The sequence below is a fragment of the Phoca vitulina genome, unplaced genomic scaffold, assembly GCF_004348235.1.
Source record: "Phoca vitulina isolate PV1807 unplaced genomic scaffold, GSC_HSeal_1.0 scaffold1, whole genome shotgun sequence".
In the NCBI taxonomy this organism is placed as follows: Eukaryota; Metazoa; Chordata; class Mammalia; order Carnivora; family Phocidae; genus Phoca; species Phoca vitulina.
Window position 1 is genome coordinate 80,521,308 of NW_022589704.1, and position 16,180 is coordinate 80,537,487.

The 16,180-nt window shown below is 36.1% G+C and overlaps 1 protein-coding gene across 5 annotated transcripts in view; it reads left to right on the plus strand.

Moving 5' to 3' along the window:
- Positions 1–16,180, plus strand: part of ORC4 (origin recognition complex subunit 4) — a 96,290-nt gene that overhangs the window by 71,134 nt on the left and 8,976 nt on the right. For all 5 annotated transcript variants that reach the window (XM_032410915.1, XM_032410906.1, XM_032410898.1 and 2 more), the window contains 2 exons: positions 6,765–6,851; positions 15,730–15,838. In XM_032410915.1, coding sequence (XP_032266806.1) covers positions 6,765–6,851; positions 15,730–15,838 — 196 coding nt within the window. The remainder of the gene's footprint in view (positions 1–6,764; positions 6,852–15,729; positions 15,839–16,180) is intronic.

Sequence of the window (16,180 nt, forward strand, 5' to 3'; positions counted from 1 at the left end):
AAGTCAAACTAGGCTTGGCACCTCTGGTTGTATTGTCTAAATTGGTGAATCTCATCTTGTAGTCTCTGGAGCCCTCAGGGTCTTCTACCCCAGCACACTCGCATGTTGATTTAAAGGTTTACTAAACCTTGTGGACTCTGTAAATTTATCTATGCTTAAATTGAATAGCCTAACATATATAGGCTATTATCATACCAACTCAACATACTAGCATCAGTTTATCTTATGCTGTCAAGAATTTTCAGTTGGCAGGGAGAAGGGAGAGAGTATATGTGTGGGAGTGTGTTTAATAGCACAATTGAAAAACAGTGTTGTTGAATAAATCCCACATGGTAGAATCTTTCAGAAATATGGGTCTTCTGAAAGTAGAAAATAATTTAGAGTCCTTGATTTTGAAAGAATTGGGAAAAACTGGTCTATGATATTAAATACTGATGAGGATGATTAGATCTTTGGATAATTAAAGTTGCAAAGTCTATATTCACTGGCTCTAAGAATGTTGTTTTATGTCAAAGCAATAATTATTTTATTAATTTTTTTTGTAGTTTCAAGTTTTTATTTAAATTCTAGTTGGTTAATATACAATGTAATATTAATTTTAGGTGTCGTATCCAGCAGTTCATCACTAACATACAACTCATGGTGCTCATCACAAGTGCCTTCCTTAATATCCATCACCCATTTAACCCAACCCCTTCCTACCTCCCCTCCAGCAACCCTCAGTTTGTTCTCTATAGTTAAGAGTCTGGAGGCACCTGGGTGCCTGAGTTGGTTAAGTGTCCAACTTGGTTTTGGCGTAGGTCATGATCTTGCAGTCATGAGATCGATTCCTGCATCAGGTTCTGTGCTCAGCACAGAGTCTGTTTCATATTCTCTCTGCCTCTCCTCCCTCCCTCCCACTCACTCTCTCTCTCTCTTTCTCAGATAAATAAAATCTTAAAAAAAAAAAAAAAGAGTCTTTCCTGGTTTGCCTCTCTTTTTTTACCCCATGTTCATCTGTTTCATTTAAATTCCACTTAGTGAAATAGTATGGTATTTGTCTTTCTCTGACTGCCTTATTTCGCTTAGCATAATACTCTCTAGTTCCATCCACGTCATTGCAAATGGCAGTATTTCATTCTTTTTTATGGCTAATTAATATTCTGTTGTATATACATACCATGACTTCTTTATCCATTTATCTGTTGATGGACATTTGGGCTCTTTCTGTTATTTGGCTTATGTTAATAATGAATTCAAAAAATGGATAAAAGACCTAACTGTGAGACAGGAAATCATCAGAATCCTACAGGAGAACACGGGCAGCAACCTCTTTGACCTTGGCCATAGCAACTTCTTACTAGATAAATCTCCTGAGGCAAGGGAAACAAAAGCAAAAATGAACTATTGGGACTTCATCAAGATAAAAAGCTTCAGGCGCCTGGAGGGCTCAGTTGGTTAAGCGACTGCCTTCGGCTCAGGTCATGATTCTGGAGTACCAGGATCGAGTCCTGCATCGGGCTCCCTGCTTAGCAGGGAGTGTCCTTCTCCCCTCCCCCCTCTCATGCTCTCTATCTCATTCTCTCTCTCAAATAAATAAATAAAATCTTAAAAGAAAAAAATTGGTTAAAATAAAAAGCTTCTGCACAGCAAGGGGAACAGTCAACAAAACTAAAAGGCAACCTTCAGAATAGAAGAAGATATTTGCAAATGACATATCTGATAAAGGGTTAGTATCCAAAATATATTAAGAACTTACCAAACTCAACACCCAAGAAACAAATAATCCAGTTAAAAAAGGGGCAGAAGACATGAATAGACATTTTTCCAAAGAAGATACACAGATGGCTAATGGACACATGAAAAGATGCTCAACATCACTTATCATCAGGGAAATACAAATCACAACTACAATGAGATATCACATCACACCTGTCAGAATGGCTAAAATTAACACAGGAAACAGCAGATGTTGGTGAGGATGTGGAGAAAGGGGAACCCTCCTACACTGTTGGTGGGAATTGAAACTGGTACAGCCACTGTGGAAAACAGTATGGAGGTTCCTCACAAAGTTAAAAATAGAACTACCCTACAATCCAGCAACTGTACTAGTAGGTATTTACCCAAAGGATATACAAATACTGATTCGAAAAGCAGTCATGATTTTAATCTTAAATATCAATACCAAATTAAAAGTGAGAACTTTGCATTTATTTTGTTCTTAAACAATTTTTTATTTTTTCCCAGCTTTGTTGAGGTATAATTGACAAAAATTATATATGGTTCAGGTGTACAACTTGATGTTTTGATATACATGTACATCATGAAATACCACAATGAAGCTATTCAACTCATCCATCACCTCAGTAGTTACCATTTTCTTTCTTGTTTTTCTTTTTTCTTTTGTGGGAAGAGGTGAGATCTCTTGTTTTTCTCTTTTTCTTCTGTGGGAAGAGGTGAGAATACTTATGAGCTGTCTTCTGAGCAAATTTCAAGTGTACAATACTGTATTGTTAACCATAGTCACATTTTTACTGTTGTTATACTCCAAAATTTACTCATCTTGCATAACTAAAACTTGATTCTTGTTTTGATTATAAAATATAGTCTGCTCATCTAAGCACTATTAATTTTGTCACTTTTCATTTTTTTAAATTAAAAGTTCACTGAACAAGGGAACACCTGGCTGGCTTAGTCGGAAGAGCATGCAACTCTTGATCTTGGCGTTGTGGTTTCAAGCCTCACATTGAGTGTAGAGATTACTAAAAGTTCACTGATCAGAATTTAATCAGTGCATAAGAATACATGGTAAAACGTACAAGTTTCCCTTATATCCATGCCCATTCTACTTCCTTATACTACATTACAGAGTAATTATTTGATTTATAGCATTTCAAACATATATATACTGAAGTTGTTTTTACATAAAGAGTTCAAACTTTGCATAGTTCTGATTGACAATTTTGTATTATTTTTTGTAGTGTAACTATACAGAATTGAATGGAAAAATGGTTATCTTTATCCTTAAAATTCAGAGATTGTGCTCTGATACAATTAGGTGTGGGTTTTTCCTTTTCCCCTTCTCCCCAGATTAATCCTGTCTGGGACTCAGATATTTGTTAGCCCAGGGAGGTTTTTTTGATACTCCATCTTATTATAAGATTCCTTTAAGAAACCTTTATATTTGGTACTCCCACATTGTCCCTTTTCTTACCTAGGTCTGGGGTGGAACGAGCTCTGCATCTTTGGCCTCTGAATCCACTTTTCAGTGCCTTACAGACTTTTACCTTCTACAGTTCCTGAACTGATTATCTTGTTACAACAGTATTTTTTTTCTGACTTCTTTAGAGATTCAAATGCAGTCTTTCATAGTATTTAAATGTCTTTGCTTTGCCAGGACTCTTATTTCTGTCCCTGCTCCCTTTCTTTTCCTAAGATGACTACATAGCCCAGGTTGTACAGTGCTGGTACCCATCTTTCTGTCCTTCACAGAATATTGCATTCTGTGCATCCAAGTGGGTATATAAAGGAATTAGATGAAAGGGATTGCTGGTGAAGCATAATTCTGGATGACTTGGAAAATGGTAACCGTTCAGCAGGAGGGTGGCTAGCCCTTAGGTTTTTGGTCCTTTTTTGCTGATCCTGTATCACTGAATTTAGGGGCAGATGGTAGAAATGAATGTGAGCACTATCCTTTTGTTTTTTGGGGTTTTTTGTTTGTTTGTTTCTTTGTTTTACAATCTTGCAGTTCTTTTATAATGTAGAAGTAATACCACTGGAGTTTGTGTCTTAGTTCTAGTATTTTGTTCCCTGTATCATCATCCTCATTTGCCACTTCCCTTTGGTATACTAATGGATGTGCTTCACTTGGAATATATGTCAGCACCATGGCCAGAAGCCTTGCCCAGGAAAGTGGGGGTTGCATTGAGGGAGCTATCCTTTCTCTCAGTACTGACTACCCAGCAAGTTTTCTGATCCCAGGTTTAAAAAAGCAAACAAACAAAAAACAATGGTATAGATAACAGGTCGCCTATGGAATCTCATCCAAGAAGTATCTTCAGGATATGGTTGAACCTGGACATCCTGTCTAACTTGAATGTTTTAGCCATACCCCAAATGAGTCAAGTAAGTTAAGCAGAGTAAACACCATCCCAGCATGGCAGTATAAGGAGAAATCCCTGAATGAAAGAGCATTTTAAAGGATCATAACTAATTCTCCTCAAAGGAAATTCTCCCAAAGTACTATAGCTAAGTTCAAGGAACATTTACCTACTGTCATAACCTTCCCTTTAGTTAACAGAAGGTGAGAAGATTCAGCAGGAACTGACTAGGAGATTTAGTACATATACTGCTGCCACTGAGTTATCCCTGGAGCATCATGAGTTCTGAGGTACCAGTGAAACTCTGTTACATTCTGCTTAGAATCTACCTGTGAAGAGGGCACCAGCCAAGCAAACTGTACAATTAGTACAATAAGAACTTGTTTCTGCAGCTGCTACTCATGTGTTCATCAGTGAAAAGTTAATGTTTCAGCTTCCTTGAATAACAGGGGAGGTCTGCTTTGTTTCTGGGTATTTCCCCATGTTCCTATAAGGGGTGATGTCAGTCAGTGATTCTGTGTGTTTATTTCCCTTGCATCATTTCCTGAGCCAACTATAAGGGAGCTTTCAATACAGAGAAATAAGAAATTCATTAGTGTTTCAAAACCCAAGATCTAATATCTTCAATGACTTATCATAGTTAAATATAATAGACATCCAAAGAGTTGTTTTCTTTTTTTTTTTATAATAGCCTTATATCTCCAAGTAGTTTATAGTGTTGGAATCAAGGTGAAAGTGTATTAAGAGATTTTTTTTAATGGCTCACATACAGATCTTCTAGACTTCTTTTTAAAGCACATTAAGTAATTATGGAAGCAAGAAGGTGATAGCTTTCAGAAATACGGGGAGTTGGATTCAGACCTCTAAAAATACAAGAAGAAAGACAGTATAGGTTAACCCTTTGAAGCATCGTGTAGAAGAAAAGCAATTAACTAACTGTTCTTAAAAAATAATTGAATTCTGGGGCGCCTGGGTGGCTCAGTTGGTTAAGCGACTGCCTTCGGCTCAGGTCATGATCCTGGAGTCCCGGGATCGAGTCCCGCATCGGGCTCCCTGCTTGGCAGGGAGTCTGCTTCTCCCTCTGACCCTCCTCCCTCTCATGCTCTCTGTCTCTCATTCTCTCTCTCAAATAAATAAATAAAATCTTTAAAAAAAAAAAAAAATTGAATTCTTAGGGAGAAAATTTCTTTTATCAATATTTTTGTTCCAGGTGATTTTTTTTTATAGTTTTAGTTTTAACAGGACTACAGTTAACTCCCAGAAGTTTTTTATGTGTACTACTTTGCTTTATTATTTTGTGTACTCTCAATAGTAACAGCAAGCAAATTGTTAAAGTCAAAGAGAATACTGAAAATAATGACAAGGGAATAGGGACTATAACTAGGATAATGTATTTACTGAAAGCATAAAACTTTATTCCATTATACTGAACTTATTCTTGAATCTGGATCTACTTACAGTAGAGGTATGAGATATAACAGTTTTACCTCTAGAAAATAAGGTTTCCTGGGTTTTTTGTTTGTTTTAAAAAAAGAATCCTTATTCCTTACAGATGATTTTTGAAACTTTATGTCAATCTTGCCGAGGCTGTTTTTGGCTCTGCCAGCTGTGAGTTTACTCTCCTTACATCTAATTTTTTCTTTAATGCCAAATGTACCTTACTTTTCATTAATTCTAATTCACTACAGTCACAATTGCTTTTTCAAAGGACCTTATTGATCTCCACATTTCCAAAGTGATTAGTTTCTTCTCAAAATATATTTTAGTTTAATTATACTAAATAATTTACATTGTTGATCACTACTTCCTTCTTAAAGTTTTCTTCCCTTGGTTTAATTGCTCTCTCTTGGATTATTTTCCAGTCTTCAGTATCTTTCTCAGTCTCTTTGCTCTTTTTCCATTTAGTTCTTAAATACTGATAACCAAGTTTCACTTCTTGACCACATTTCACTCTTCATTCATCCTGGGATGTTCTGTCCCCAAAATATCATTTCTGATTTTTTTCTTCCCTCTCTCAAGCCCTTGCTTCTCCACACATCACCATTTGACTCTCCATCAGACCATGTCTTCTATAAATGTCTTAATTCTCTATTCACACTATTAATTCAGACCCTTTTTGTCTCTAATATGGACAATTGCAATGGCCCACAATTAGGTTTTTCTGTCCTTGTCCTTCCATGAAATCGCTTTGCCAATAACTGAAACTCAGGGTTACATGACTACTCATTTTCTGTCAGTATGCCACGATCTTCCTTCATTGCTCCTGCTGTTCCCTATAACTGAAATACTCTTTCTTTTTACCTTATTGACTCATATAGTTTAAGCATTCTTTGTATTGCTTTACCTTGTGTTCCCCGATATAGTAACTCTTACTCTCTGTTGTGTTTTGTGCTGAGTTTTGATCATCCCACTGGTATGACTGTATAGTTTCCCTTTTTAGATCAGAAAGTTTGGGGTAGCAGGTATTATGTTTTGTTTTTGTGTATTTTAATTAACATAAAGGGATAAGAAGAAAATTAATAGACTGGAAATTTCATTTTGATTTTTGTATTCTACAAAATAAAACCAACACCTATTTAATAATGAATGAATATCAGAGTTAATGAGGTACACCAACTAGTGAGGCACATTGTAGTTTTTAAACTGCCTTGTTCCTTATCTGTTTTGATTTTTTTTTTTCTCTAGTGTCTCACAGAAGATAGAAGTGTGCGCGAAGTACTACAAAAGCATTTCAATGTCAGCAAAAACCTGCGGTCATTACACATGCTATTGGTTTGTATTCGTTTTATTTTTACACTCATTTTATTTCACCAGGTAATTGTATTTTGATAGGAATTGATTAAACTTACAGATAAATTTTGGGAGAATTAACATGATTACTACATCGAATCTTCCAATCTGGAATAAGGTACATTTCTCCTTTTATTTAGTTTTTCTTTGATTTGTTTAATCATCATTTTATAATTTTTACCACACAGATTTTGTGTATGTTTAAAGTGTATACCTAAGTATTTAATTTTCTTTGGAACTGATACTTTCTAAATATCATATTTAAATGACATCTTGTTTTTAATTATGTTTTCAACATGCTCATTGTTAGTATATAGAAATTTGTTTATTTCTAATGGTAAGTTTATGTCTAATGGTATAGTAAATGTCTGCGACTATTAAAATTTATGGCTGCTAGTAGTGTAAATATGTCTAGGTACTGTGGCAAATTAGATTTCTAGAGAAACTCAGATGCACAAGAAGACATGTACAAGATTATTTGCAGCAGCCTTGTTTATAATTGCCAAAAAAGGGAAATGACAGATATCGATCAATAAGGGAAAGAATAATTAAGTTGTGAGTATACATAAAGGAATATAATACAATAGAAAAAATGAATGAACTAGAAGTGATACCTCAATATGATAAATTCTCAGAATACATGTTCAGTGAAGAGAGAGTTGTAGAAGTACGATATGGTATTTATATAAAATTTGGAAATTACTCTCTGTTGTCTAGGAATATATGCATATGTAGTAGAAGTATAACAACATGGCTTTTTGTATGAAGAAGAGTAGAGAATCCAACTAGGGGAAGAAATAGATCCTATAAGATTATATTTTGTAAGCTGAGGAAGTAGTCGTAGATATCCAGTACAGCATTATCTTGCCTTTTTATGTAAGAAGCATTTTACAGTAAAAGGAAAGAGTAAGAGAAGGAGTTACTGTGTATCAGGTCTCTCCCAGTAGGGGAATGAAGGAAAAGGATTTCCAAACTCTTCTGTTCAACTCAGGACCCTGGGCCCTGGTTTACCTGGGAGATTTATACCTAGTATAAATATTTCTTCAATTTTACATGGTACTTAATTACACCTAAGAAATTCCTCATTTTTAAGCTGGAATTCAAATTTAACCAAATATCATACATTTTCATCTGCTAACTCTGCTTACCCTATTTAATGACTAAATTTAAGTGTTACGAAAATTACACTTAAAGAAATCTTCAAATTGTTGGAAAGGCAACTAGCTACATGAGGTATAATTTGGTTTTTAATTTTTTTCTATTATGTACAGTTGAACATAAAGTAGGTAACTTCTGTCACTTAACACTAACCTGAACTGGTTAATTGTTCAGTAACAATTAGTAAAAAAGCTTATACAAGTCACAGGTCTGCCTTTTTGGTTTGGTCTAGGGCTTTGAATAATAGTGTTTTTGTTTTATTAATTGAAGTACAGTTGACATACAATATATGTTAGTTTCAGTCATACCGGCATAGTGACTTGACATTTTTATACATTACAAAATGATCACCACGATAAGTATAGTCACCATATGTCACCTTACAAAGTTATTTCAGTGTAATTGACTATATTCTCTCTGCTATACTTTACATCCCTGAGACTGACCTATTTTATAACTGGAAGTTTGTATTTCTTGATCCCCTTCACCTATTTCACCCATCTCTTTACCTCTCTCCCCTCTGGCAACCATGAGTTTGTTCTCTGTGTTTACAAATCCGTTTTTGTTTTATTTTTAGATTCCACATGTAAGTAAAATCATATGGTATTTGTCATTTTCTGTCAGACTTACTTCACTTAGCATGATACCCTCTCGGTCCATCCATGTTGTCATGGATGGCAAGATTTTCTTTTTTTTATGGCTGAGTAATACTCCATTGTGTATGTATGTGTGTATTATCTTCTTTATCCATTCACCTATTGATGGACAAGTAGATTGCTTCCATATCTTGGCTGTTGTAAATTTTACGCTGTAATGAACATAAAGGTACAAATATCTTTTTGAGTTAGTGTTTTTGTTTTCTACGAGTAAATACCCAGAAATGGAATTGCTGGGTTGTACAGTAGTTCCATTTTTAGCTTTTTGAGTAATCTCCATACTATTTTCCATACTGGCTGTACCAATTTATATTTCCAAAACAGCAGGAGGGTTCCTTTTTCTCCACATCCTCATAACACTTGTGTTTACCTTTTTTGATACTAGCCATTCTGACAGGTGTGAGGTAATCTAATTATGATTTTGATTTGCCTTACCCTGATGATGAGTGATGTTGAACATTTTTTCATGTGTCTGTTGGCCATCTGTATGTCTTTGGAAGTGCCTGTTCAGCTCCTTGCCCATTTTTTAATCCAACTGTTTCAGGTTTTGATAATGAGTTCTATGAGTTCTTTATATATTTTGGATATTAATCTCAATCAGATATATTTGCAAATATGGGAGAAGTCATTAGATTGACTTTTTGTTTTGTTGATGGTTCCCTTTACTGTGCAAAAGTATTTTAGTTTTATGTAGTCTCAATTGTTTATTTTTTGTTGTCCTCACGTGTAGAGACAGTTACAAAAAAATATTGCTGAGACAGATATCCAAGAGTTTACTGACCAGTGTTTTGTTTTTGCTTAAAGAGTTTTATGGTTTCAGGCCTTAATTTAGGTCGTTAATCCATTTGGGGTTTGTTTTTATATATGGTATAAGAAAGTGGTCCAGTGTCATTCTTCAGCATATAGCTGTCCAGTTTTCCCAACACCATTTATTGAAGACTATGTTTTCCCCATTATATATTCTTGCCTTTTTTGTCATAGATTAATTGACCATAAATGTGTGGCTTTATTTTTGGTTTCACTCTTCTATTCCATTGATCTATGTGTCTATTTCCATGCCATAACATACTGTTTTGATTGCTATAGCTTTGTAGTATAGATAATCTGGGAATGTGCTACTTCCAGCTTCGTTCTTCTTTCTGAAGATCACTTTGGCTTTTCCAGGGTCCTTTGTGGTTTCATACAAATTTTAGGATTATTTGTTCTAGTTCTGTGGAAAATGCTGCATTTAATTTATAGATTACGTGGGTAGAACAGACTTAAACAATGTTAGTTCTTCCAGTCCATAAGCATGGTATATATTTTTTTTTTTTTTAAAGATTTGATTTTATTTATTTATTCATGAGAGACAGAGAGAGAGAGAGGCAGAGGGAGAAGCAGGCTCCCCGCCGAGCAGGGAGCCCGATGCAGGACTTGATCCCAGGACCCTGGGATCATGACCTGAGCCGAAGGCAGACGCTTAACCATCTGAGCCACCCAGGCGCCCAAGCATGGTATATTTTTCCATTTATTTGTGTCACCCTCAATTTCTTTAATCAGTGTTTTAATAGGTCTTAGAGGAAAGGTTTTTCACCTCATTGGTTGGTTAAATTTATTTCTAGGGATTTTATTCTTTTTGATGCAGTTGTAAATAGGATTGTTTTCTTAATTTCTCTTTCTGCTAGTTTATTAATATACAGAAACACAGCAGGTTTCTATATATTAACTTTGTGTCCTGCAACTTTACCTGAAGTATTTGTTAGTTCTAATGATTTTTTGGTGAAGTCTTTAGGATTTCCTATCCTAATATTATGTCATCTGCAAATAGTGACAGTTTTACCTCTTCCTTAACCACTTTGGGTGCCTTTTATTTCTTGTCTGATTGCTGCAGTTAGGACTTCCAGTAGCATGCTGATTAAAAGTGTGAGAGTCGGCATCCTTGTCTTGTTCCTGATCTTTAAGGAAAAGTTTTCAGCTTTTATGATGTTGGCTGGGGGTTTTCATGTATGGATGGCCTTTATTGTATTGAGGTATGTTCCCTCTATATAACTTTGTTAAGTGCTTTTATCATGAGTGGATACTGAATTTTGCCAAGCTCTTCTGCATCTATTGTGATGATTATATGATTTTTATGCTTCAATTTGTTAATGTGGTGCATCATACTGATTGATTTGTGGATGTTGAACCATCGTTGCATCCCTGGAATAAATCCTGCTTGATCATGATGAATGATCCTTTTAATGTATTGTATTCAGTTTGATTGGGAATACTGGCCTGTAATTTTCTGTTTTTGTAGTGGTTTTGGTATCAGGCTAATGCTGGCCTCGTAGCCATTCCTTCCTCTTCAGTTTTTTGGAATTGTTTGAGAAGTATAGGTATTAACTCTTGGAATGTTTGGGAGAATTCACCTGTGAAGCCATCTGGTTCTAGAATTTTATTTCTTGGGAGTTTTTATTTTTATTATTTTTTAAAGATTTATTTGTTTGAGAGAGAGAGGGTACAAGCACGAATGGGAGGGGCAGAGGGAGAGAGGATCTCAAGCGGACTCCGTGTGGGTGGGGAGCACGACACGGGGCTTGATCTCAGGACCTTAAGATCACAACCGGAGTGGAAACCAAGAGTAGGACAGACGCTTAATCCACTACACCGCCCAGGCACCCTGTGGGAGTTTTTAAGTTATTGTTTTAATTTTGTTACTAGTATCTGGATTTTCTGTTTCTTCCTGATTCAGTCTTGGAAGATTGTATATTTCTAGGAATTTATCCATTTCTTCTAGGTTGTCCAATTTGTTGGTATATAAATTTTCATAGTAGTCTCTTATATCTTATAATCCTTTGTATTTCTGTTGTGTCAATTGTAACTTCTCTTTTATTTCTGATTTTGAGTCCTGTTTTTATCTCGATGAATCTGTCTAAAGGTTTGTCAGGTTTGTTTATCTTTTCAAACAACCAGCTCTCAGTTTCACTGATGTTTTTTCTGATTTTGTTTTTTTTTTTTAAATCTCTCTTTCATTTGTTTTCACTCTGATCTTTACTACTTCCTCCCTTGTACTGGCTTTAGGCTTTGTTCTTCTTTTTCTAGTTCTTCTGAATGTAACATTAGATTCTTACCTTGAGATTTTTCTTATGTCTTGAGGTAGGCCTGTATTACTATAAACTTCCCTCTTCAAACTGCTTTTGCTCTATCCCAGAGATTTTGGAACACTGTATTAACATTCTCATTTGCCTCCATGTAGTTTTCTATTATCTCTTTGATTTCTTTGTTGACTCATTATGTTGTTTAGTCTCCATGTGTTTGGGGTTTTTTCCAGTTTTCTTTTCTTGTGAATAATTTCCTGTTTCATACTATTGTGCTCAGAAAAGATGCTTGATACAATTTCAGTCTTACTAAATTTATTGAGACTTGTTTTCTGGCCCAACATGTAACCTGTCCTGGAGAATGTTCCACATACACTTGACAAGAATGTGTTTGGTGCTGTTTTTGAATGGAATGATCTGTATATATCTGCTGAATCCATTTGTCTAGTCTGTTAAGGCCAGTGTTTCCTTACTGATTTTCTGACTGGATGATCTGTCCATTGATGTAAGAGTTGTTAAATTATAACATGTAATTATAATTATAAAATTACGGTATTACGGTGAATTTCTCCCTTTGTGTCTGTTAATATTTGCTTTATATATTTAGGTGCTTCTGTGTTGGGTGCATTATATTTACAGTTGTTATATTCTCTTATTGGATTGATCCCTTTATCATTGTATGATCTTCTTGTGTCTTATCACAGTCCTTGTCTTTTTTTTTCTTTTCATTTTTTAAAAAATTTTATTTTATGTTATGTTAATTACCATACATTACATCATTAGTTTTTGATGTAGTGTTCCATGATTCATTGTTTGCGTATAACACCCAGTGCTCCATTCAATACATGCCCTCTTTAATACCCATCACCAGGCTAACCCGTCCCCCCCAGCCCCCTCCCCTCTAGAACCCTCAGTCCTTGTCTTTTTTAAGGTGTGTTTTGTCTATATACATTACTACCCTGGCCTTCCCCCCTCTCCATTTGCATGGAATATCTTTTTCCATCCCTTCACTTTCAGTGTGTATATATCCTTAGGTCTGAAGTGAGTCTTGTGTAGGCTGCATATAGATGGGTCTTGTTTTTTTAATCTTTTCAGTAACCCTATGCCTTTTGATTGGAGCACTTAGTCCATTGACATTAAAAGTGGTTATTGTTAGGTATGTACTTACTGCGCTTTCATTGTTTTCTGGTTGTTTTTATAGTTCTTTTCTGTTCCTTTCTTCTCTTGCTCTCTTCCCTTGTGACTTTATTTAGTATTATGTTTGGATTCCTTTCTCTTTATTTTTTGTGTATCTGTTTTAAGTTGTTGGTTTGTGATTACCGTGAGGTTTATATATATAACACTGTATGTTAGCAGTCTATTTTAAGTTGGTAGTTGCTTAAATTCAAAAGCATTTTAGGGGCGCCTGGGTGGCTCAGTCCAGGGTCCCAACTCTTGATCCTGTCTCAGGTCTCAATCTCAGGGTTGTGACTTCAGACCCCACATATGGATCCTACATAAGAAACAAACAAACAAAAAAAGCATTTTAAAAGCACTAATGTTTACTCTCCTCCCACTCTCACATTTTATGTATTAGATTGCATGTTTTACATATTTTTATTTAGTATATGCCTTAACTAATCATAGATACAGTTGATTTTATTACTCTTTAATCTTCCTACAAGCTTTATAATTGATTGCTCTCCTCCCTTTACTATATGTTTGCTTTTACCAGTGAAACTGTTTCTTTCATAATTTTTTAATTTCCTCTTAGGGCCTTTTCTTTTTTGCTTAAAGAGTTCTTTTAACATTTCTTGTAAGGCTGGTTCAGTGGTAATGAATTCCTTTATCTTAGAAACTTTTTCTCTCTCCTTCAATTCTGAATGATAATTTTGCTTTGTAGAATATTCTTGGTTGTAGGTTTTTTCCTTTCAGCACTTTGAATATTTTGTCTTGTTGTAGACCTCTTTGGATTCATCTTCTTTGGGGTTTTCTGTACTTCCTTTCCTGGACCTCGATGTCTGTTTCCTTCCCCAGGTTAGGGAAATTTTCAGCTATCATTTCTTCAAATAAGTTTTCTGCCCCTTACTCTCTTTCTTCTTCTTCTGGGACCCCTTATATAATGTGAATGTCAGTATGCTTGATGTTGTCCTAGTGGTCCCTTAACATATCCTCACTTTTTAAAATTCTTTTTCCTATTTGCTATACAGCTTGGGTCCTTTCCATTACCTTGTCTTCCAGATTGCTGATCATTCTTCTGCATCTTTTAATCTGTTCATTTCAGTTATTGTATTCTTCAGCTATGATTGATTCTTTTTTCTATTTCTTGTCTCTTTTTTGAAGTCCTTACTAAGTTCATCCACACGTCTCCCAAGTGGTGATTTGATGATTATCTTTATGACAGTTATTTTGACATCTTTATCAGGCAGATTGTTTAAATAACTCCATTGTTTAGTTCTTTTTCTGAAGTTTTGTCTTTTTTCATTTGGAACATACTCTTCTGTCTCCTTATTTTGTCTGACTTTGTGTTTGTTTATATTAGGTAGCTCCGTCTCCTGGTCTTGAAAGTAGCGGCCTTATGTAGAGGGCATCCTCTGGAGCCCAGAAGTACAATCTTTCAGGTCACTAGAACCTGGAGCTTCAGGGCTGTTTCATGTGGGCTGCTTGCACCTCTCTTTTGTCACTGGGCCACTACTGCTGAAGTTACACTTGTCAGGGCTGGTTCCTGGCCCAAATGGTGGCAATGCCTCACCACAACTACTGCAGACACCAGTATGTGGAGCTGGCCCAGCCCAGGTGGCTGAGAAGCCCAGCTGTGGCTGCTGAGGGCAGGTGGGTGGAGCAGTCCCTCTGGCTCATTGTGAGATCCCACCATGACTCTTGTGTGCTTGCTGGTGGGTGGGGTTGGCCCCCCTTTCCTTGGGTAGGACTTATTTGGAAGGGGTACCTAGGATTCGTATGGTGCAGTTCCACAGGGGAATGCCCCTGGTGTGGATAGTGGTGCTAACAAGGTAGATGGATAGTGTCACAACTGGCTCTTCCAAGCATCTAACTAGCTTGGCTGAAGGAAAACAAGAAGAATATTGCTGCCAGTACTTCCATTCCCAAAGAAATCTCCTACAGATCCCTGTCCCTCCAGCACTATGTATACCTTAAATTAGTCAGTATACTTTATGTATGGCCCAGGTGTTTTTGAAACTTCTGCCTCTGAGCAATTGAAATTTTGTGTGGGCCCATAAGAATGGAGTCTCCATTTCCTGTAGTCCCTCTGGCTCTCCCAGATTCAAGCCCCACTGATTTTCAAAGCCAGACATTATGGGGGCTCGTCTTCCTGGTGCAGATACCCAAGGCAGAGGGTTCCCAATGTAGGGTTTGAACCCCTCACTCCTCAGGAAGAACCGCCACACCTCCTGCTGTGGGTCGCTGCACTGGGTGTTTGGTTCCTACCCTAGCCACACATCTCTGTCTCTTTTTACCCTTCTCAGTGTAGCTTTTTAAAATACCTTCAGCTGTGCGTGCGTGCACGAGCAAACACACACACACACACACACAATCCTCAGCTGCTGGTTTTCAGAGCGTTCTCAGAGTTGCTTTATATGTAGTTTCAATCTTGTGTCCATGGGAGGAAGTGAGCTCAGGTACTTCCCTACTCCATTTTCCCATGAAATCAAAATAACCTTTGAATAGCATTCTTACCTATTTTGGATCTCTTCTTGCTCTACTCCTTTTTAAGTGTTTTTCTTTTGAGGAATTGCAAATAAGATGTGCAGGTGGGAAGAGGTAGAGAGAACAGCAAGAACTTTTTTTTTTTATGCTTTACATTTATAGAGTTACATAGCATATGTATTGAAATACTATATTTTAATAGAGCCAAGTATGAGAATACCTTTCCCAAGTATTAATATTAACTCTTCCATAAGAATAGACTCCAAATGAAGAAATTTTGTTCAGTAATATCTCCAGAATGCCTAAGTAAACATGTAAATGTTTTTCTAATCCGTATTTCCCTAGATGCTTGCTTTAAATCGTGTAACAACATCACACCCGTTTATGACTGCAGCAGATGTGATAGAGGCAAACCAGTTGTGTAGCATGGACTCTAAAGCAAATATTGTACATGGTGAGAAGCCTGCTTAATTAGTTTTTTATAAGTTTAAGTTAATATAATGGAATTCTTTCAAAATTATACTTAACATTGGGTATAACACAGAATACTTTTATATCCATACATCCTTTAACTAAGCCCTGCAAAAGGTATTATCACTCCCATTTAAAGTGAAAGAATCTCAATGCTCTCCCTCCCTTGCTACATTGGAAATCCAGCTAAGACTTATATTGCAGGCATTCACATTGCATCAAGTGCTACTAAAGAGCCTTGGCATTGAAGGTTCACTATCCCTTTTAAGAAGTTAATGAATTTTCTTCTCTCCAGGAAAAAAAAAAAAAAATAGATACAATTTCC